This window comes from Candoia aspera, chromosome 1 (genome assembly GCF_035149785.1).
Source record: "Candoia aspera isolate rCanAsp1 chromosome 1, rCanAsp1.hap2, whole genome shotgun sequence".
NCBI lineage: Eukaryota > Metazoa > Chordata > Lepidosauria > Squamata > Boidae > Candoia > Candoia aspera.
In genome coordinates this window covers 316,337,943-316,359,607 of record NC_086153.1, presented here as the reverse complement: position 1 = coordinate 316,359,607, position 21,665 = coordinate 316,337,943, and the positions used below count along the sequence as shown (strand labels likewise).

Genomic DNA, 21,665 nt, shown 5'->3' with positions numbered 1-21,665 from the left:
TGGAAGATGCAGGCCTAACACGTGGAAGGGACAGGGCTATTTAGGAAGCTCACATCTGGGCATAAGTTTCATAAATATTTAAGCCTAAGTGTGAGGCATTTGTCCTAATCCAGTGTTACATCTATATATGAACATCCAGAAGGCATGGGCATGCGAGTCAGGTTTGCTCACTGGGTAGCAAAATAAGATCTTGGTCTTCCCCTACACATAAAATTAAAAGTTGAAACAAACTAGGCTTGTACAATTAATATATTACAAGTTAATTGCGTATTATTTCCGATCTAATTAAGCCAAAGAAGAAGCCGTGTGGCTCTGAACTTCTCACATTGGATCCCTCTAATGCAACATGTATACAACCTGTTAAGCTCTTAATCCCAGTATGTGAGTACAATCTAGGTCCAATTTATTTGACTTTCTGATTAACAGGGCTTTCTTTAAGTATTTTTGGGGGATTTTGCATTGGCTCACTCTTTTCTTTATGTTCATATATGAATGTATGTATGCTGATGCACGTTTTTTAATTAAAACCTTTATATTTGGCTAGCCAGTTTCAAAGGATTAAAAAGCCCAGATCGTTTTGAGATTCAGTGACAAATGTCTGATTTCTTCAGGGTAGCTTAAGTTTGGAGAAAATTTTTTTTTTCTCCCTTAGGTTAAAATGTCTGATAAAGATTGAATGAATGTGAGTCATTGAGATAATGTTTTTCTATTTGGAGAGAATGCTGTCATTCTCATGCTGCTGGTGATAATGCTCCCATATAGGCTGGGAGGCTTCAGTAACATAAATGTGCTAAATAAATACATGCATACATAAAATGAAGGCAGTTAATAGGGCCGATTTTTGCCCAGCTCAAAGTCTTTGCATAGATTTCAAACTGGGGTGTATGTACGTACAATTCTGCATGTTTGCCAAAACAGGTAGTCCTTGCTTAACAACCACAGTTGGGACAGGCAATTCTGTTGCTAATTGACACAGTTATTAAGTGAGACATCATGTGACTGCGACAGACTTACCTCGCTTCCATCGCAGTCGTTAAGCGAGACATCATGTGACTGTGACTTACAATTTTATGCCAGCTTCTCCACTGACACTGCTTGTTGGAGACTGAAGCGCACAATGGTGATCATGTGATTGCAGGATGCTGCAACGGTCATAAGTGCAAGGACTGTTCATAAAGTTACCTTTTCAGAGCAGCTGTAACTTCAAATGGTTGCTAAACAGGGCAGTTATTAAGCGAGGGCTATGTCTATGGTTGGGTTCAATTCAAATTAGAACAAATTTCAGAGGCAAGTTTTCAAGAATGACCAACTATGTATAGCCTAGGGAATAAATTGTTTTGATTTCAGCCAGAGACAAATTGGTTGGGCAGGTGTTTTCCCACATTCACACCAAAGCAATCCAAGATGCATTACAATCTCTGTACCCAGGAAGGCTTTGAAACCAATTGCAAATGATAAATGTCCTTACATGGTACCCTTATTCCTTATATGCACACTTCAGTTTAAGCTATACAATGAGTGTCTTAAATATATACACTTTAAAAACTAATGTGTGTATGTCCCCATGTCATCCTTACATGAATTAAAGGAAATGTTTGCCCTGAATGTTTACAGATACCTACTTCTGAAAGAAGTGGGAGTGCAAGTTGCTACTGATTTTTCATTTTTGTAAATGGATGGTTTCCTTCCTTCCTTCCTTCCTTCCTTCCTTCCTTCCCAAATGAATTCCTGATCTTGCCATTGTCAAAGTCCATGAACTACCTGTTCACTTTCTGTTGTGTCCCCTGCTCAATGGTGCCTAAGCATCTGCTGCTGTTGTGCTGCTGAAACTGTTTTCTGCTGTTAAAGACATTTCTTTTCACAGCTATCATTTTATTAGATCTGCATGCCACACTGAAGCAAGCTGAGCCGTATGAGAATATGACTGAAACTCAGCTTTGTGTAACTCTGAACTGTTTCAGTGGCTTCCACTTTTTTGGTTCACCTTTTACTTCATTCCTACATCCTCTTTTGAAATACTGTGTTTAATTATAAGATCCATCTTGATTCCTGCAGTCCTTCGATGGGATGCTTTTTTCTTTTTGTCCTGGACCTTCTTTTAAAAACAAAAAACAGTAATTTATTTTGCTTGGCAGATAGGAGATTTATCTGTACCATTTTGTTTCTGAATAATGTTGTGGATGTCTTTCAAATCAGAATAAATGGTTATTTTATATAATTTTATCACAAATTTGCTATAATAAATGATTCTCATACAAAGTTTGTACAAAGTTGGAGGCCTGAGTTGACCTCTTTGAAGGGCTCAGGGAAGGTGGGAAAGGTAAGAAACATACACCTGCCTGTATCTATAGGAACACATTTTCTTTTTAAAATTCAAGACATCTTTCTGACTATTTATGTTGCTAAATGGAAGAAAATGCTTGGGACCAAGTGAAGGTGGTCCAAAAGAAAATTCCATAGGGAGCTAGAGAAGGATTGGAATAGGGGCTGCTGCTCTGTCTTCCACCATCCACCCACCTGATGCAAGTGAGCTTGGAGTAGACATGTTCAGGTAGCCAAAACAGCACCATCCAAATGAAAGAGGGAAAAAAATAGAAACATGCTAGGAGGAACCCCAAGTCCAACCCCCCAAAAAAGAGGGGGAAAAAACCCACCCCACGAGAACTTAGCATGATACGTAAAGGCAGAATGCTGCGTGTTGAATAAGATAAAACAGGAGGACTAAACAATCCCAGAAAAGAGAGGGTTTGGTGGGTGCAATTTTGAATAAGACTACTACATGCTGCAGCCTTTAGTTGCAGGTTCCACTGGGTCATCATTGCAGCCTTTTCCCTCATCTTATTCTCTTCATCTCTAGCTAGCAGTCTCCTTGAACTGTCATTGAATGTGACTGCTTTCAAAATCCCTAGATTACTGCCTTCCCTCCCTTCTCTGTCTCCAGCAGTGGTTCGGGATCTAAATGAAAATAAGATCCAGGATTAGATCAGCAGACCAACTCCTTTACTGGTAGGTGGAAAACTCAGTAAATGACAGAGGTCCGTCCCCCACCCCCCAGCATGTGAAAGTTGGCATGAAAGCTGTGTGGCTCATCATCCAACGTGGAAGCAGGGATTTTCCCCACACCAGAAAACATGCAAACCATGTTTAACCAAAGAAGACAGATAAAATTTGTGTGTAATTTTCTGCTGAACATTATTCACTGCCTCCAGGCCTGGTGTGTATCAGAGCTGCCTTAGTCTCTAGCTTTCATTGGTATCTAATAATGGTTACATCCTTACTATAAAGCTTCAATCAGTGGTCCACGTGGGTGGGAAATACTTTCGTAAGTTCAAATAATCAGTCTTCCAATGGTTGCCAAGAAGTCTGGTTTGATCTATAGGAGCTGCAGAAACCTGAGCTGGAGCTAATTCCCAAGATGGTGAGTATTCTTTAAATTATTGTGAGATAAGGGGCCATTGAGGACTCTTAAGAATCTTGGGCAAGGTGAGTTCTCTCTTGAGATGGATTGGATTAGGAGACAGGAGGCCTAATTATGGGACAAAGAAGACTTTGCAGATCCAGTCCCAGAATCTGCACTTACAACTGGGTCTTGTTTTGTGCACGTTGAGAAAGAAACCTGTACCTAAGATTTTGGAGAACTCTCTGTTGGTAAACAAAGACATGGCAGGAGAAAGTGGTGTGTTATGAATCTTGGTACCCACCAAACCCCCTGTCCCAGCTGCCCTTAGTTTTCTTTTATGTAAAACAAAAACTAAATGGGTAGCTGGCATTTGAAAGCAAAATGCCAGCCTCTAGCATTAATGTTATAAAAAAATATCTGGGTCTCATAGGCGTTAAAAAATTAACATGTAAGATGACTGCAGCCCAATTCTTTGTTTGGAGGATTGTGCAGCGTGTTTACCTAAGTTAAAAACAGGTGTAAAGTTGATAAAAAGATAAAGGTAAGCTAAGAAGGGATGATCAGGAAGAACTTAATCCATTCACCTTCTGATAAATGAGTGTTTTGTGATTGTCCAAACTTGCCACACCAGTCACTTTGAGAATAGGCAAGTCACCTCTATGACACACATTTTGTGATAGTACTCACAAGATACTTTCAGAATTCCAGAAGTGCCCACTGACACACACACCCCAAAAAGTGGCCTGCTGTTGGCTCTGATCTGGAATGGACCAATGAATTATTCTAGAAATTATAATCAGGATATGAAACAGGATAAGGCTGATTCATGTGAAACAATTGAATTCGTTCAGACCCATGTGAGGTCCTTAGGACAAGCGAGTCTTCTAGGCTTAACAGGCACCTTGAGATTGCAGACTTTTCTGCTCTAGTCTCAGAAATGTATTTATTTATTTTAAATGATTTATAGAGCCACCCATCTCATTGCAGTGACTCTGGGTGGCATATAAAGGTTAATTTATCCCATCCTGCTCCTTGAACACTAGCAAAGCTACTCTGCCAACTCTTCCTAGTTCCTTAAACTTACCTTCACGCTCCAGCAGCACATGAAATGGGATGGCTGAGTTTCTTATATACTGACAATTTTTATAGTTGGTGCAAAGAGGACTGGGAGACTCTAATTTCCCACTTCTTGCTGCTAGTACTATAATTTCTATTGCCAGAATGAAGGAAAAATAAAAAAATAAATGGTGATGCAATTTGAATAGGTTTGGGCATGTCAGGAATGAGGTGAAGAAACAACGCTGAGTCAGGAATGAAGCTCTAGTCTTTATTGTTTCTATCCTATAACAGAATCTTGCCAAAACTGAGTAGAACTAGCAAACTCTAAGGGGAAATCTCCAGAAACTAAGGCAGGTCCTTTCTGATCCTCTTGGTTGGGTGCCCAAGGCTTTCTACACTGTGCATGCGTTTTTCCCCCTGAAAGGAGCCCCCTCCTTCCTCGCCAGTGATCTCCATAACAGGGGAGGTTTTATCCCCATCGCCCATTCCTGCCCCATTTCATGGCTTCTTCCCCTTTGTGGCTGGGGGGGTGGGGCAGGGTAGAATCCAAAGGAAAACAGAGATGATGTTCCTAGAGAAGCCATGTTTTCACTGAGTATCTCATCTTAATTTTGAGGGATTCAGGGGACACTTAATCTCTAATCAGTTTGAATGATATAGCTGACTGCAATGAGTTAATGTAACCCCAACCTATAATGGATCTCTTTGAGGTTAAATGTAAGTCCCAGAATTTAAAATGGTAGGATTTCTCTGTTAAGATGACATGCTTACTCCCCTTCACAAGATCAGTGAGTTGCATTATATGAATGTAGCCAATAAATTGCTTTAGGTTCCACCTTCTGCCCTCAACCTTTATTCCATAAAGCATGGATACACAACTATTATTTGTTAGATTTCATTTAGTAAAGGTAAAGGTTTCCCTTGACGTAAAGTCCAGTCGAGTCCGACTCTAGGGGGCGGTGCTCATCTCCGTTTCTAAGCCTTGGAGCCGGCGTTGTCCATAGGACACTTCCGGGTCATGTGGCCAGCATGACGACTCAGAACGCTGTTACCTTCCCGCCGAAGCGGTACCAATTAATCTACTCACATTTGCATGTTTTTTTCGAACTGCTTGGTGTGCAGGAGCTGGGATTAACAACGGGAGCTCACCCCGCCACGCGGTTTCGAACCGCCGACCTTCCGATCGACAGCTCAGCGGTTTAACCCGCATTTAAATGTAATTAAATTTAAATAAATTGAATTTAAATAATTTGAATTAAACTTAATTTGAAAGATGATGTTGAAGCTGCTTTGATCAAAATGAAAAGAATTGTTACAAAGAAAGGTAGGTAGATGCTTGGTGGAATGATGAAGTGAAAGAGGCTACGGTTGAGGAAAACAAGGCAAATAAGAATGCTGCCAAAAGAACGATGAGAGAAAGATTGAACAATGTGTATATAGAGAAAAAGATAGTTGCAAAGGTATTTATAAGGACCATCTCTGGGCAAGTCAGGATTCATATACACTGAGGAGCTACTGTTACATAAACCAGGCTTCCTTACCCTGATGTTTTCCAGGTATATTGAACTACATCATTGGGAACTGTGGGAGCTGTGTGATTCCTACCTATCTGGATGGCGTCATAATAAAATGGCCTCTATGGATAACATCAGTTTAATTATTACACACAGAACTCAGCTTTTGAAGCTTGTACACCGATCCAGCTTTCTTATGATGTTTAAGCTAGAGGAAACGATTTTGTTGGGGATTCAAATAATTTTGAATAAAATTTTCAGATTATCCCTTTGTTATGTCTGTTATAAATCACATAGGATTTATGAAGTTAAATTATTGAATGAAAACCCTGGTCAGTTCCTGACTCCTGATCATATGAACAAAGAATCTGACCCACAGTTAGTATTTTTCTTAGCCTAAGTTTGGGAAGCCTTCTGAAAATGTTTCCATGTGTACACTAGAATTTCAGGCTCTGGTTTCCTCTCCCATTTCTTTGTCTCTAGAAATTTAATATTTCAACCAGAGTTTTTGAGTTTGAAGCAGATGCCAAAAACCTTTGAAAGGGAGCCCGCTTGAATCAAAACACATTTTATTTGTTTCCTCTTTCAACTGATGGAGTTTATTGTGCATACAACTCTATACTGGAGTGGCCTACAGTATTTGCACAGTTCAGGGAATCACACTTATAGAAGGCTATAGATGATTTGGAACCAGCTCAAAAGAGGTTGTGGAAGATATTCAAGAGTATGCCCAACTGCATGAAGAAGACTTGAAGGAACTGAGCATGTTTAGCTTGGAGAAGAGAAGATGGAGGAGATACGCCTTTCACTTCCATGTCACATATTTCTGTCCTGCAGATATTGAAAAGGACACCAGTAAAAACCCAGATATTAAATGAATTCTTCTATCTTAAAATGCATGCAAATGATCAAAATGACATTCAAGTGGTAAGTACTGGAATAAATTAAATTACTGCTAAGGAGGAATAAAATGCTTCTGAAACAGGAGCGTGCAGCCTTTTACAGGTTGAAGGTTATGCTTGGAGTGGCAGGCTGAAGGCCTGAGTCCTCAAAAAAGATAACTCCAGAATGAAGAAGCTGGCAGGGCCAGCTAAAAGAATTCAATGGAAGTTAAATTTAAATTAAATATAGTTAATATGAGATTATATCCCCTGTAACTAATAATTTCCTCCTCTTGTCCTATTAAAAATTGTAATTTGGTATAAACCTTTTGAGGGCTCTGAAAGCTGTATCCAAACCTTTGGTGGCTGGTGGGTGTGATTATTCATGGAGCTGGAGAATCAGCTTGGATCATCCTTGCTGTAAGTCAACATGCCTAATATGAAACTATATTTCTTTAGTAATAAAAATAATCCCTAAACCCTATTGTATGTCTCAGAAATTACCAACATTGCCCAGAATAGACTGAAGATTGTTTTCTCACTTAAGACTGGAGGATGGACTTTATAGCTGTCCTACTTTGGCCAAAGTTCAAATAAAGTTTATTCAGATCATAATAGCTGAGCTTCTTCAGGAACACTGTTTTACTGCAGTAGTTGTCAGTGTATGTTTTGTGAGGCTTCAGAAGATGGTGACAACCTTTGCTGAAAGGATGATGAACATGTTTATTATCATCATCATCTAAAGTAAGTTTTTCTAACTTTTATACAGCAACTTATCGAGCCCTTGTCTCCATCTAGTCATAAGGAAACAAATTTGACTCCAGGGAGACTTGTGTAAATGTGTGTGCGTGTGCATCTATATATCACATATGTATGTGTGTAACATTTTAAAAAATTAATATTTATAAAACAAATATAAAATGAATAAGATAAGTAACAAAGTAAATGTTTCTACTTTGAAATTGTTAATTTGCTCTTGCTAACATTTTTCCTAGTGTTCAACTAAAATATGCCTCCCTAAAACTTGACAATTATTCCATTATTCCTTTATTAGGGGATTTGATCATATGGTTGTGGTTGCCATCTTGACTTTGAGCCCTCCCCCAGACACTGCTTATGTTCTGTACTCTGGGATGAGCGCGAATAGTTAATTTATTCTGTGTGGTACTCCTTCAGGTATCTTCTGTATGGGTTTATGCTTGACATGTTTCCCTTGTTGTGTTCTTCTAAAACACCTGTTTCAGCTCAATATCTGGTAAATGGACTGGGTAGATATCTTTGATCTTGCTTTGAGAATTGTTTTTCTTGGGATTCCATTGTGTTGTTCTTGCCACTGTGTGCTGATATGGAGTTTTCTTTAATCAAAGACTTTCTCATATCATTACACATTTCTCTTCTCCTTTATCCTCACCATTGAACTCTACAGCTGTGCTTCAAGTGGTATCTGCTTAGAACTCTCCTCTCATTTAACCAAAATCACTTATTGATCATTGCAGCAGGCTGATATGGTGTAGTGGTTAAGCCATTGGATGTGGATCAGAAAATCTAGGTTCAAGTTCCCACCTGCCTGTGGAACTTTATGAGTGACTATGGTCAGGTACTCTCTCTCAGCACAACAGCCCTCACAGGCAATAAAATTATGGAAGGTACACTGGGGAGATTCCCATGTATACTTTGAGTTCCCAACAGAAAGATGTGAAAGGACTTAGACAAGTAAGACATTTAAAAAAAAAAATAAAGGAGCTGTGGGCTTTGCCTTTTTTGTGGCTATGAAAATGCACACTATAATATTGTACTCTTATTTTGTATAGTTTTTAGGGACTTCTAACTGGTCTGAAGAATACTTCACCATCACTGTAGGTATGAGATTGATTGCAAAACAGTCAACAGATTCTCCAAAGAGAAATCTAATAATACAGGGGTGACTGAATTCTCTCTTTGAGTGAGACTGGAATTCTAGATACTCCATAAATATGGAAGATCTTCTTGGGCAGAAGGACAGTGCTTGGAAAGATGAAATTTAAACTGTAAAATAAATTGAAATTATTTCTGATGGAAATTTACTCATAAACTTGCTGTGTGTTGAATTTAAATTAATGCCAGATGGAAAGTGCTTTATTTCATGGAATCTTAAGAGTTTCATCATATGAGGGTTATGATGTCTTTCAAGTTACTTTTTGCCACCCACATCTAACACTGTGTATTAGGGGCTGATTGGAAGCTGTTTTAAAAAAGCATGAATGAATTGGCAGCCACCATGTATAAGGGATACTTGATTCATGATATCTACAGCTTAATAAAGTGCTTTTCTGTAGTATGGTCTGTTTTTTAGTCTGTGTCCCTCTAATTGCAGAGGAATATGCCCCACAAAAGGGTGAGCTGAATTTTACCTTTATTTATACTGCATTTGGATTTCAAAATACCTGAAAATAAGAATTTTAAAGAATTTTTAAAAAAATCTATGGCTCTATAATTGCAAATTGCAGTCTAGAGAACAAAGACTATTATTTAACTAGGTTAAAGCACAGTGACATTTGCAAAATGCCACAAGATAGCAATGTTTGAGAAACATTATGTCCTGCTTCAATCAGCTGAGTGCTTTTTAAATGAAAAGCTGTGCTTGGTAAACCACCAAGGTGGATCTACTACAGAAAAATTTAAAATCTTGATTGCCTGAAAAAGATATTTGCAGAATTAAAAATCTTTGTGTACTAGTGTCAGTAGGAATGTTTAATTAAATATTATAGCTTCTGAGAAGAATATATTAACTCTAAGAGACCTATGTGGAAAGTCAACGTTACATGGGAAACTGAGGCAATTAATAAGTTAAGACCTGCAGTGAATTTGTTTCCAACCTGATTATTAGACAAAATGGGAGTTCTACAATGTAATACGTATATGGGTATTACGCTTTTAAAGCTACTTGATAGATTATGTCTTTCTTACATGAAAAGCTATGTAAGTTCCCAGTATTAAAATCATTTAAGGGTGCATTTTACTTTTTAAATGTGTGTTTGGATTTAATCACAGAAAATTAAGCATAATATATATTTATACACAAGACCCAATAAATGTTTCTGTAACTTTGCCTTCTAAGACACACAAACACAGAACCAAAAGCTGGAAATCCTAAGCTCATATGATAAAATTCTAAGATACCTGTAGTTAGAATGTTGAGCTAAAAGTTAGAGTGTAGGAAAAGAATGCTTCTGTTTTACACTTTCATAACAGATTGCTATGTTGGAAGTGGGGAGAACTGTTCTCCAAGGAAAATAAGGCAGGGAATTGTAAATCATTTGCATAGCTAAAATCTGGGACACTGAAATTGTTTTCTGCTGTCTTTTGACTTAAATAAAATGGAGAAAAAATGGAATATGATGAGGCACTGTATCTTTCAATCAAATCCTTCTCTAACCTGTTAATATATCTTGTGTCAGCCTATAAGTGAAATAAAGACATAGATTTTGAGGGTTTTGCCATGTTTCAAAATCCTTGAGAATGTTATATGATCAGTATGCTAAGCTGATTGCTATTTAAAATATTAAGAAGGCTTTAATATTAAGTGGTTGCACTTAGATTGTACAATACCTTATCTGGCAAAAACAATCCTGTTCCCACGTTTAACCATTTTTACCAGTTGGTTGAAATATGGCAAGCATCTACCATGTAGGCAGACTATTTTTACGCCAGAATTTCTTTTGACAGCATTTTCGTTGCTAAATGTCAAGATACCTCAGACAATGGAAGTACAAGTTCCCTTCAAATGATAAGGGGAAGCTCAAGAAAAGAACAGTTGGGATACAGGAGATGAGAAAATCTGGAAACAATAAATTGGGGGTGGGAATTCTTGGAGATCTACTGACAGAAAGTGATAAAATGTATGCCATAATATTGCAGCACAAATTCTACCCCTTTCATATTTGCCTGAAATGTCAGAACACAAGTACTGTACGAAAGGGTGGAGCTTTTCATCTTTTTGATATCATGGTTAGGCATGGGCCTGTACCTGAACTATGCCAAAATTTGTTTGGGCAACTGTTTAACTCATTTAGCATTGTCAGCTTTGTATATTTCTGATACGTGTGGTTTTCTTTTAGTTAATTCCATTTTTAAATTTTTTTTAAATTCATAAAGAAATATTTACCTATCTGGTGAAACATACTTTCAGTAAAATGCTAACAACAAAACCAGGATTGCCAGAACCATACAACATAGAAGAGGAAATATTTCTACCAGCCTTTTCCAGCCAGTTGTTGCTACTTATTTTTACAGACTGTGTAACTAATACACTGAAAAATATATTAAGTATGTTTTCTCTTCATTACCTTAAACGTGTTTTTAGTATTCTGGATATATATATTTAATTAATGATGACCTTCACACTAATGATTTGTAATGTCATCCAAGCATTGCTGTGGCAATAAATCAGTAATGTAGGCTTCAAAGTGTTCACTAGATGCACATATATGTACCCATAATGCTACTGGCATAAACATGTTATGCAGAGCACAAAAAAGGAGTAAAAACAGTTAACCAAAGGAATTAAGGGTAGGAAATAAGAAGAAAATAGCTAAAACTAACTTACACTAACTCCATTCGCTGCACCTCTCCAAATCTTTCCACCCGTGCTTCCACTAAACTGCATCATACTGTACATTGCCTTCTCTTCTTTAAACTGTTCACCTTTTTGGGAATATCATCAAATGCCCCCAACCACAACTTTCTTGGACTTCTCCTTTGTTTTGGTCCATTCACTCTTTCTTCACGTATTTGTTCTGTGATTTGATCCTCATTCCTTCTTTCTATGTGACTAAACTATCTCAATGTATTTCTTTCAAACTGGCCAGTATTGTCTTCAGTCCACATTCATTCATCACCCATTCACTCCTAACTAGCCCAGAGTCCCCCCGTGTGGGGGAGATGGGCAGTGATAAAGTTTGATAAATAAAGTTTGATAAATAAATAAAGTGATAAAGTTTGATAGATAAATAAATAAATATCTCTTTCTTGTTTTACTACTTGCACTCCTTAAATACGTCATTCCCACTGCATTAAACTTACTCTTATGTACTCTGACATCCCCAACTCTCACTTTCATATAACAAAGTGAACAGAATCACACTTTTATACATGGCCACTTTTGCTTCTCTTGACAAACATTCATTCCCCACAACACACCAGATTCTATCCACTATCTGTCTACCAGCAATCGTACATCTTAAAATTTCTTCATTCATTTTTCTAAATGTATTAAACATTCTAACAAGGTACGCGAATTTGCCTATTTTTGGTCATTTATGTATAACTTGTTATAATTAATTTCATTTTCCCTCTCAAACACAACTACCTTGGTCCTTCATACATTCATTTTCAGTTCCATATTCCTCATTGCCTCACACAATCTAAATTTACTATAAATCATTTTGGTTCTCAGCCAACCACAAAGCATCATTTACATTGGAAAGTACACATATAGACACATTCCAAGCCAACATACCTCTGATATTCTCATAAGCATTCCTGACACATTTATATAATAAATTAAAAGGGCACGATACAGCCGTGGCTTCCTGCTCAGTGTTGAATCATTCACTAAGCTTTGTTTAATCTCATCTACACTTCATCATATGCTACTCTTACTGTATTCAACAGCTAACCTGCAACTCCATATTCTTGCAGTTCCATAATTCAAGCCTATTTACTTAATCTTATGCTTTCTCTAAATGAATAAAAATGCAATAAATTTTCTTTCTCACACTCATTCCTCAACAAATGGCTGAAAAGTGAAACTCTGTTGCATACTGGTACTTCCCAAATTTTGCTTGTTGTCACATCTCATAGCTTTTTGATCAGAATTCTGCCAGATAATAGCATCTTCCAATTGTCAGATACGGATGCAGCCTTCAGATATATTAAAGAATTTGCACCCCATCCATATTTTAACATTTCTTGTTATATCTTTGCAATTTACACTTTTTGACACTTTGATAGCACTTACATCTTTTCCATCATTTTTTCTTTGACACTAATATTTGTTACAGCATTTGTTTTCATTCCACTCTTCAGCATACTATATTATTATCTGTTCCATACATATCTAAAATACTCCTTCCAGCATTTTCTCATTCTAGTTTCATTCCAAATAATTTCATCTCTTTTACAGCCACACCTCATTTAGCGACTACCTCAGCGACCATTTTCAAATACAGTAATAAACAGTAGTAAACAGTAGTGAAAAAATAATTTTCCAACAAGTGCGCACTCTTATGCCCACATTTCTGTGCCTGACAACTCACACCAGAGTGAGAGTGAGGGTGGCATTGCAACATGAGAGAACTTTATCTGAATGAGACAGCAGCAACCAGCAATCTTCACAGTTTTTTTCTCTCTCTCTCTCTCTCTGTCACATGGTTTGCTTAGCGACCATTTTGCTGGAATGTGGTTGCTAAATGAGCAGCGAATATATATTTTAATCCCATTCACTCTGCTGCAGGCTCTTTATTTAACCATCTTTACCTATTTCCGAAATATTTTTTTATTTTCCTGAAAGTTACCCTGCATTTTGTTCGGCTTCTACCAGTGAAGTTATAAATTCCTAGAGTAGAGAACTTCAACACCAAAATGAGGGAGGGGAAGACCTGAAAAGAAAACTTGAATAGGCAACTTTTAACAATGCAGAGTCCTCTCAAAGTGTTAATGTAGAAACCTTCCTCCAAATACTGAGAATAAATTACAGTCCTCAACCTAATAATTCTTTCCAGCACCACAATCCCACATGGCAGCAAAAGCACATTCACTGAAGATAGCATAGCACAGCAATAGCTTCTGGGAATCTTAAGAACAATATTAAGAAGCATTTGCTTCCAGCTTGAGAGAGAGAAGGTTGACTGAGCTGAAGAGATGGTATCAAACAATATTTCTATAACACTTTCTCTTTATTTCACTTGCAGGGAGTTCATAGCTGAAACAAACTTTAAAGCAGGCCCTTTTCTGCCCATATAGCTCATTCTGTTGAACGAATTGCATCATTTCTCTGCAAAAGATGTATTTCCAGGATGAATTCATGGCACTCTCAAATTGCATATTATGTGGTAATTGTGGTTAATTCTAATTTATTTATATAACTGTCCCAAGTTGTTAGGCAGTGTATTGTGTTCATTATCATTTCCAGATTTTTTTTTCTTGTCTTCTGCTGGAAAGACCCTAAAAGCATGAATTTATAGAATTGCTCAAAGCATTTTCAGAGAGATATTAGCTTTGTCATATACCTGACTTCTTAATGCTCTTTCTTTTGATGTTACAGATGTCCTAAAACTAGATCTGCTGTATCTCATAGAGAACTTCCAGCGATCTAGCTCTCATATTATTTATGGATCTCATTTGTGATGTTTACAAAATGTCTGTCAAAAATATATTTTTTAAAATGTTCTAAATGAAATTCAGAAGCTCCTTGAGAACCAAAATAGATGTCCTTAATCACTGCTGCTCCAGCCCATATTGGTGTCATGGCCCATATGAGAGTGACCAAACACTTTCCAGCATTTTTATGCTGTTCACTATAGCAGCAGCCTATTGTTTTTCAAGTTTCTTAAAGGAGACTTTTAGAACAACATAGTTCCATAATTGTGCAGAAGTCTGAAAAACACTGGGCTGAATTAATGAAAAACAAAGATTATTCATAGCAGACACCAAGTTAGTTTGCTGTTTTATACCTGAACAGAATTGTTTTTGAACATGCAAAGACTACATTTCACAATACAGTATATCACTAGGTTCTTGATTTTTATTCTTTATTAGAGTAGGCTAGTAATGGTTTGATCCAGGTTCACTACCCCATGTAAGGGCTTAAAAAAATAAAGCCAAATTTTGTGCCATTGGAAGATTTAAAAAAAAACAAAAGGTGCATACGTGGGAGGGAAAGTGAATTTTGTGAAAAAGGGGTCAAGCAGGAAGAATATGCATCTTTTGCCTGTATATCAATTAATTCTTTTTACTCAAAGCAGGTTTACAGCATAGTTATATGGAGAAAGAAGAATGAAATTTTCTATCACTGTAATATAAGAACAGGGTAAAATTGATTTTTTTTCCTACGAACACTGATATAAGGGACTTGGTAGTTTGTACTGTAATATAGTCTAGCACAAAGTTATGTTCTAGAACAATTTAAGAATTACTGCATTATTGTTTCAGAGGGAAATCTGCTCAGGATTGTGGGGCCCATTCCTTTAAAACTGGGGGACATGTGCTGGCTGGGGAATTCTGGGATTTGAAGTCTGCACACCTTAAAGTTGCTGAGGTTGAGAACACTGCTTTAAAATACTGAACCACTCCAGCTTCTATACCTAAAAAGCTCCAACCAACAAAACCAGAATGATCCAGAGGAATTTGCCAGTCTGTGTAGTTTAAAACAACAGCAACAAAATTCCATGCTTCCATTTCTGTAAATGCTAAAATCACTCTGTAAGGGAAGGATGAGCATCGGGTTCTGTCCTCTTCATGTTCCTGAGGACCAGGCCTCTCAACCTGACTTCATTGCTATGAATAGCTGGTTTTTTTAAATAGATACCATAATTACTAATCCCAAATGGTAAAAGCATGAATAATCCCATGATCAAGGTTTGCTTTACAGAACTACACTTCGTACTGATTTCTTGGGAGAGGCTGCTAAATCAGTTTACCTACAGTTAGATATAACAGTGGGTTTTCATACCCTCAACAGAAATGGTACTGGGGAATTAAAGGAGGGTGGTTCCCATTCACTATCCAGGACATGCTGCTTCTCTTCATAAACACATTAGGATTTAAGACTTCCTGGACTTTCAGATAAGCACATCCCAGTTCGGATAGCATTACTTCGGAATCAAAATGATTATCACAATACAAACAATACTGCTTTTATTACCATATCAGGAGCATAGCCAGAACATATTCTACATTTTTGTCATAAGTAAGCATAATTTTTAAATAGGTATGTATCATCTTCGTTAGCTGTATACTTATAAAAAGCAATCATATAATCCAGAAACCAATAATACCTATTTACATCTCCAGGAAACATTTAAAACCTCTATTTGTACTTTGTACTTCAAAGATGACACCTCACACTATTACTGCCTTCTCAAGTCACTTGAATTCCAGTTTACAAACATGTCACACTGAAGTACTTGACATTAAACCCCTTCAGACCCCCTTATTTAGGACCATCTTGTTTGATTCAGAAGGTTCTTTTTATCAAGGTAGATTGATCTTATGAATCTTGCCTTTTGGTGATTAAAAATGTTGCACTTAAAATAGGGGAAATTCACTTTATTACTTGGCCATAATATGTTGTAAACTGAATGCATTATTCTGTTATGTTGTATGAATGATGTTATTTTTACTGTATCTGATAAGAAACTAGAGAAGCAGGAAAGTGTTAAATTCTTGCTTAGTGTATTGGAAAACTCCCATCTAGTGGCAACATGGGAGTGAATGTTTACTATGCACACAGATGACCATGAGATGGAGCACCAACACAGATCTTAATATATCAGCGTTAAGATCCTTGATAAAAAATGCAATTCAGAAGCAACCTGAATTAGATAAGCTGTTCTGGCACGTAAATGCTCAGGATATAGCTATCAGTTGGAAGCTTTGCCAGCACAATATACTGGAAAATGTGGCACTAAGTTACCACAGTAGGTAACTTAGATTTATGACATATATGCTATTTCTGTAGCTCCCAATAATTCCCCTGAACTGGACTGGATAAGACTGATAGGCTTTATTTACAAAGCATGCTTCAGCTGGCTACTGAATTGACCCATTTTCTTGGTTTGTACAAATGGGTTGGGTACACATCACAGTCCAATTACAAAAAAATTAACCACGCTTAAAACTAAGCAAATTTAGCATGTGGTGCAAATCTGGCTGCTAGATCTTTAACTGATCAATTAATTGTTTTGGGTGAACAAAGTCTTAAAGTAAGAATAACTGCTATAACATTTACATTCTTATTTCCATTTACCTACAGTTTACAATGATTTTGGAGTATACCTATTCTAAGATGATAATTTTTTTTTCATAAGAGAGCAGCATAAATATAGTTAAAAAAATAAAATCTAAAAAAGGAGAAATATATTTCTATTTCTCTCGGCACTAGCTTCTTATTACTTTCTGCAAATAATCCCAAACAAAATCATTGTAATTTTCAGAAAAGTATATTTAATGTCTTGCTTTGCTTTGGTTCCTCTAAATAGATCTGAAGAGAGAACAACTCTATAGATATTAGTAGAAAAATCATGGTTGGTTTCATTGGGACTATGGACATCTTTAATCAGTGGTACGATCCGGCTGTATTTTCTTATACGTGTATTTCGTATTGCGGTTAACAAATGTTTCTGTGAAGACACGAAAGACTCTCCCATGAGCTTATAAACACTACTGCAGTATAAAGCATTTTAAAGACCATTTTAAGGTAACATTCTGTTTAGTTTGCTGAAATGAAGGCAATGTTATTTTCTGATTTTTAAAAGTATTTTTCAGAATATAATATTGTTACATATATTTATATGGAGGAAGAAACAATTTTAGTTTGATGAGTCTTCAGGAATAGGTTGGGGTTTACCTTTCCCTTTCTCTAAGAGTATCAATTCAGTTCTTGCTGAAGATGAAACAATGGGCTCTGATGGTATGTCACCTGAGGTTTCATTTTCTTCTTTCTCTTTGAGTGATAAGGTTTCCTGAGCATCAAAAAAAGTTTCTGATTTTTCTGTTGGACTTTCTTCATCCTTTCCCTCTTTTGGATCTGTTTCCTTTTCTTTGTCCACTTCCTTGCTCTTTTTTGTTGGAGATGAAAAACCTAACTTGGGAAATCTAAACCATCCTGTTTTTTCAGTTTGTTTGGCAGTATCACTGTCTAATATGAGTGAATCATCAGACTGAATTTCCTGTTGAGCTTCAGGTTTTGAATCTGACTTTGTGTCATCAGCAGTGGAAGAAAACCCAATACTTGGAAACCAAAGTTTAAATCTGCCAGAAGATCTCTTACTGTCAAGTTTTTCTTTTTCATCTGTGGGCTCTTCTGTGCTACTTGTAAATTTAGTTTCTTCTGCAAATTCTACAGATTTAGATATCTCTATTGGCTCAGAATGACTCTCTGCAAACTCACTAGAAGATTGTACTTCAACTGTAAAGTCTTTAAGCTTTGTCAGTGTTGTAGCAGAAGATGCTCCTTCAGTAAATTCACAAGTTATATCTTTATCTTTACCAGATGGTTTCACTTCATCCAAACCACTCTTCTGTGTGGATTTTCCTGAACCTGAAAGTTGATGATCCTTACCCTCAAATGTTTCCTCCATACATTCTGTAGAAGATAACTTGACTGGTGTATGTAAGCTCACATGTGATTCCTGGATTTTCACTTTGAGAAGTGAAAATCCAAAGGCAGCAGTTTTAACTTCCGATGGAAGAATCTCAGATTCTTTTACTATTTGAGTGGAGAAAGATTCCTGTATTTCAGCGTCATCACCATAGCCAAAGGTAGATTTACCTTCCATCTTTATTTCTTTACTTTCAGTGTATGATCCTTGAACCTGCACTGGTGCACTTGGACTAAATGGATCGTCAGACTGAAGTTTAATTTCAAGTGGTGCTCTTTGAATGTCTGGCTCCCTCAGTGTTGTAATTTTAGCTACTGATTTTTGAATGTTACCATCTATGGTATCTATTTTCTCTGTAAGAAATTCAGCACCAAATTCCTTTGGCACTTGTATGCACACTGTTGTATCTGCAAAAGGAGAGTCTGTAGATGGGAGTTTAATTCCAACTTGTGGTCTTTGAATGGCAGGTTCAGACAATGTTGTAATTCTGACTTTTGATTTCTGAATATCATATCCTGTATCTCCTTTTTCTTCAGGGGACATAGTCCTGAACTGCAGTTGAGAAATATCATCAGTAGTATATTTTATATCCATTGTCTCTTCTGAAGTCAGTGTTTCTCCTTCAGAAATTCTATGTGTGAACTTGGGCATTTTGAATTTGGGAATATGGAAACTTACTTCTGTATCTCCAGGTTTTTTATCCTCAACTTGGATTCCTGGTATCTCTCCTTCAAGTTTAACTAGTGACACCTCAGTCTGCACTTTTGGTGGATCAACCTGAACTTCTGCACCCTGAGATTTACTGTGCAAATTGGCAAATTTTGGTATCTTGAATTTAGATGCTTTAGTTTTACTTGATTTCTGTTTCTCTTCTGCTTTCACTTCATCTTCTGTGGGTAAATCTTTTTCAAAGCTGTCAGTTGGGAAATCAATGATTTCAAAGTCTTCATCAGTGATTGAAACACCCATTTTAACTTTGGAAAGAGCAACAGCAGGTTCTTCTAGGTCAGATACAATACCGGGAAGAATGGCATTGCTCTTTGTGGTAGACCATCCAAACAAAGGCACACTGAATGTTGGCATTTTGAATATACTTTCTTTTCCCTGAGTATCCTTTTTTGGTGACTTCTTTTCACTCCCCATCTCTTCAGGTTGTGTATCAAGACTTTGCAGAGGCTCTGTGTCTGTAATAGTAGGATCAATTTTCCTTCCCATAGTAATTTCAGTAGATGGTACTTCAGCTACTTCCATAGTGTCTAATATGACTTTGTGCTGCTGAAGGGTCATCTCACTTTTAGGGATGTTTATATCAATATCCATCTTTGGGACAGTGATTTCTGATGTAGGGCCAATGAATTCAGGTTTATGTATTTGCAAACTTTGTCCTTCTGCACCATGTTTAACTACATCAGCATACGTTTTAATCTCCAGGTCACTAAGTTTCCTGCCAGCCTTTTCTAAGGACTGTAAAAAACTGCCTTCACCCACTAACAGGTCAGTCTTAGGCTGTTTTTCTTTCTGTATTATAATATCCTCTTGAGGAAGCACGACTTTTGGTTCTACAATGTCTTTTCCAATGTCAAGTTCCACATGGGGAGATGTGGTTACAACTTTAGGAGATTTTACTTCAACTTGTAATTCAGTGACAAGAGCTTTTCCAGTGCTGTCTTCAGTTTCAGCATCACTTTTTTTTGTCTTTGAAGATGTTCGGCCAAATGAAGGCATTTTGAATTTTGGCATTTTAAACCAACTCTGAGATTCCTCAGTCTGAATTTCTTCAGAATTTGCTTCATAATTTTTAACGTCTAAGGGCTGAGCTTTTCTACCAAGTTTATCAGATTCTGTTGTCGTTTGAAACTGAGAGACATCAGACTCTGTTTTTGGTAAAGTGATTCCACTGCCGGACACATCACTTTCCTGATGTGAAATTCCAAACTCTGGCATTTTGAGTTTTGGCATGCTAAATTTCCCCTCTGTACCATCAGATTTCATACTTGCATTGTCCATATAAACGTCACCTTTGAACCCTGTTTCTAAACTCTTCTGTTCAAATGAACTTTTTGTCAGGGGCACCTTAATATCAGTTCTGGATAAATTAATATCTGTATCTGTCTGGAACATTTTGATTTCTTCCTTGATTTCATCTTTCAATATTTTTACACTTATTTCTGTTTCTTCTACTTTTCTTGTAGTAAAACTGTTTTCTATGTCAGGTATTTGTACTGAAGCTCCCTCACCTTCCACTACTATATCCACCTCTGCTTTTGGTAGCTTTGCCTTAGACCGTGAGATTTTGGGCATAATTATATGAGGTCTCTTCACCTGACCTTTTCTTGTGGCTATTTCTATACTTTGGTCAATATGAACTCCTTGATCTTCTGAAAGATTTACTTTTGGTTCTGTGCCTGTATCATCTGATGTGATGGCCACTTTGGATTCTTCCAGAAGTTCTTTTATATTTGTTTTAAGGCTTGCTTCCTTTTTAGGTGACCAGCTCAATGACGGTAATTTGAATTTTGGCATTTTAAAATGTCCTTTTTCTTCTCCATCTAAACTTCCTGACTTTATCTCTCCCTTAGTTTCTGGCTCTTTAGCTGCAGCATGTAAATCCTGAGTGCCTACCTCTGACTGTGCAACAGAAACATCGACAGGTGGTATGTCCACTGCTCCAGTCTTCACATCAACTCTAAGGATTTGGGGCATTTTTATTTTCTCTTCCAAAACATTCTTTTTTTCACCAGGTACACCAGACTCCATTTCAAATGTTGGAACTTCCACTGCAATATCAGTAATATCTGTTGTTATTTTCAGCTGGGGAACATCAATGTCCTTGGGTAGGCCAATATCGGTATCTGGAACTTTTCCTTTAGAAAATGAGATCCCAAAGTTAGCCATTTGATATTTAACCCTTTTTATTTTCTTATGCACACCTTTAGTTTTTAATTTCTGTTCCATCTACAGATATTTCAGTAGACAGTCTTTCTACTCCAACTCCTGTTATTTTCGTTTAGGACCTTAATTCCTGCCACTCCTTTATAATTTCTATCATCAACATCATCTGGTTATAATTCTGGTTTTGAAAAACTGACATCAAGTGAAGGACGTGTGACTTCAGGTAAACCCATATCTACTATAGGAGCTTTAATTGCTGGTCTAAATATTCTATGCTTGGGACTTTAACTTTGGTCATTTTAATGGCTTTTTAAAAAATTTAATTGTTGATGATTTCCTTGTCTGATATTGCTTATGAAATATCTTTTTCTTCCTCAGAAACAGACACTGTCATGTTATTGTTCCATGACAGCACCAGAATTTCAGCTTTATGACCTTTCATATTTGGAAGAGATATTTTTGGCAAACTAAAATGTGGCCTTCTAATAGTCCTTTTCTCACTATCATTATCAATATGCATATGGCCCTCTAGGTCTGCAGTATGGCCTGCATTTCCTCC

At 37.0% G+C, this 21,665-nt stretch overlaps 1 protein-coding gene across 1 annotated transcript in view; it reads right to left on the bottom strand.

Moving 5' to 3' along the window:
• Positions 1 to 15,720: 15,720 nt before the first annotated feature.
• Positions 15,721 to 21,665, bottom strand: part of AHNAK2 (AHNAK nucleoprotein 2) — a 71,657-nt gene continuing 65,712 nt past the window's right edge. The window contains exon 9 of the mRNA XM_063289034.1: positions 15,721 to 21,078. Within this exon, the coding sequence (XP_063145104.1) occupies positions 17,423 to 21,078 (3,656 nt within the window). The 3' untranslated portion in view covers positions 15,721 to 17,422. The remainder of the gene's footprint in view (positions 21,079 to 21,665) is intronic.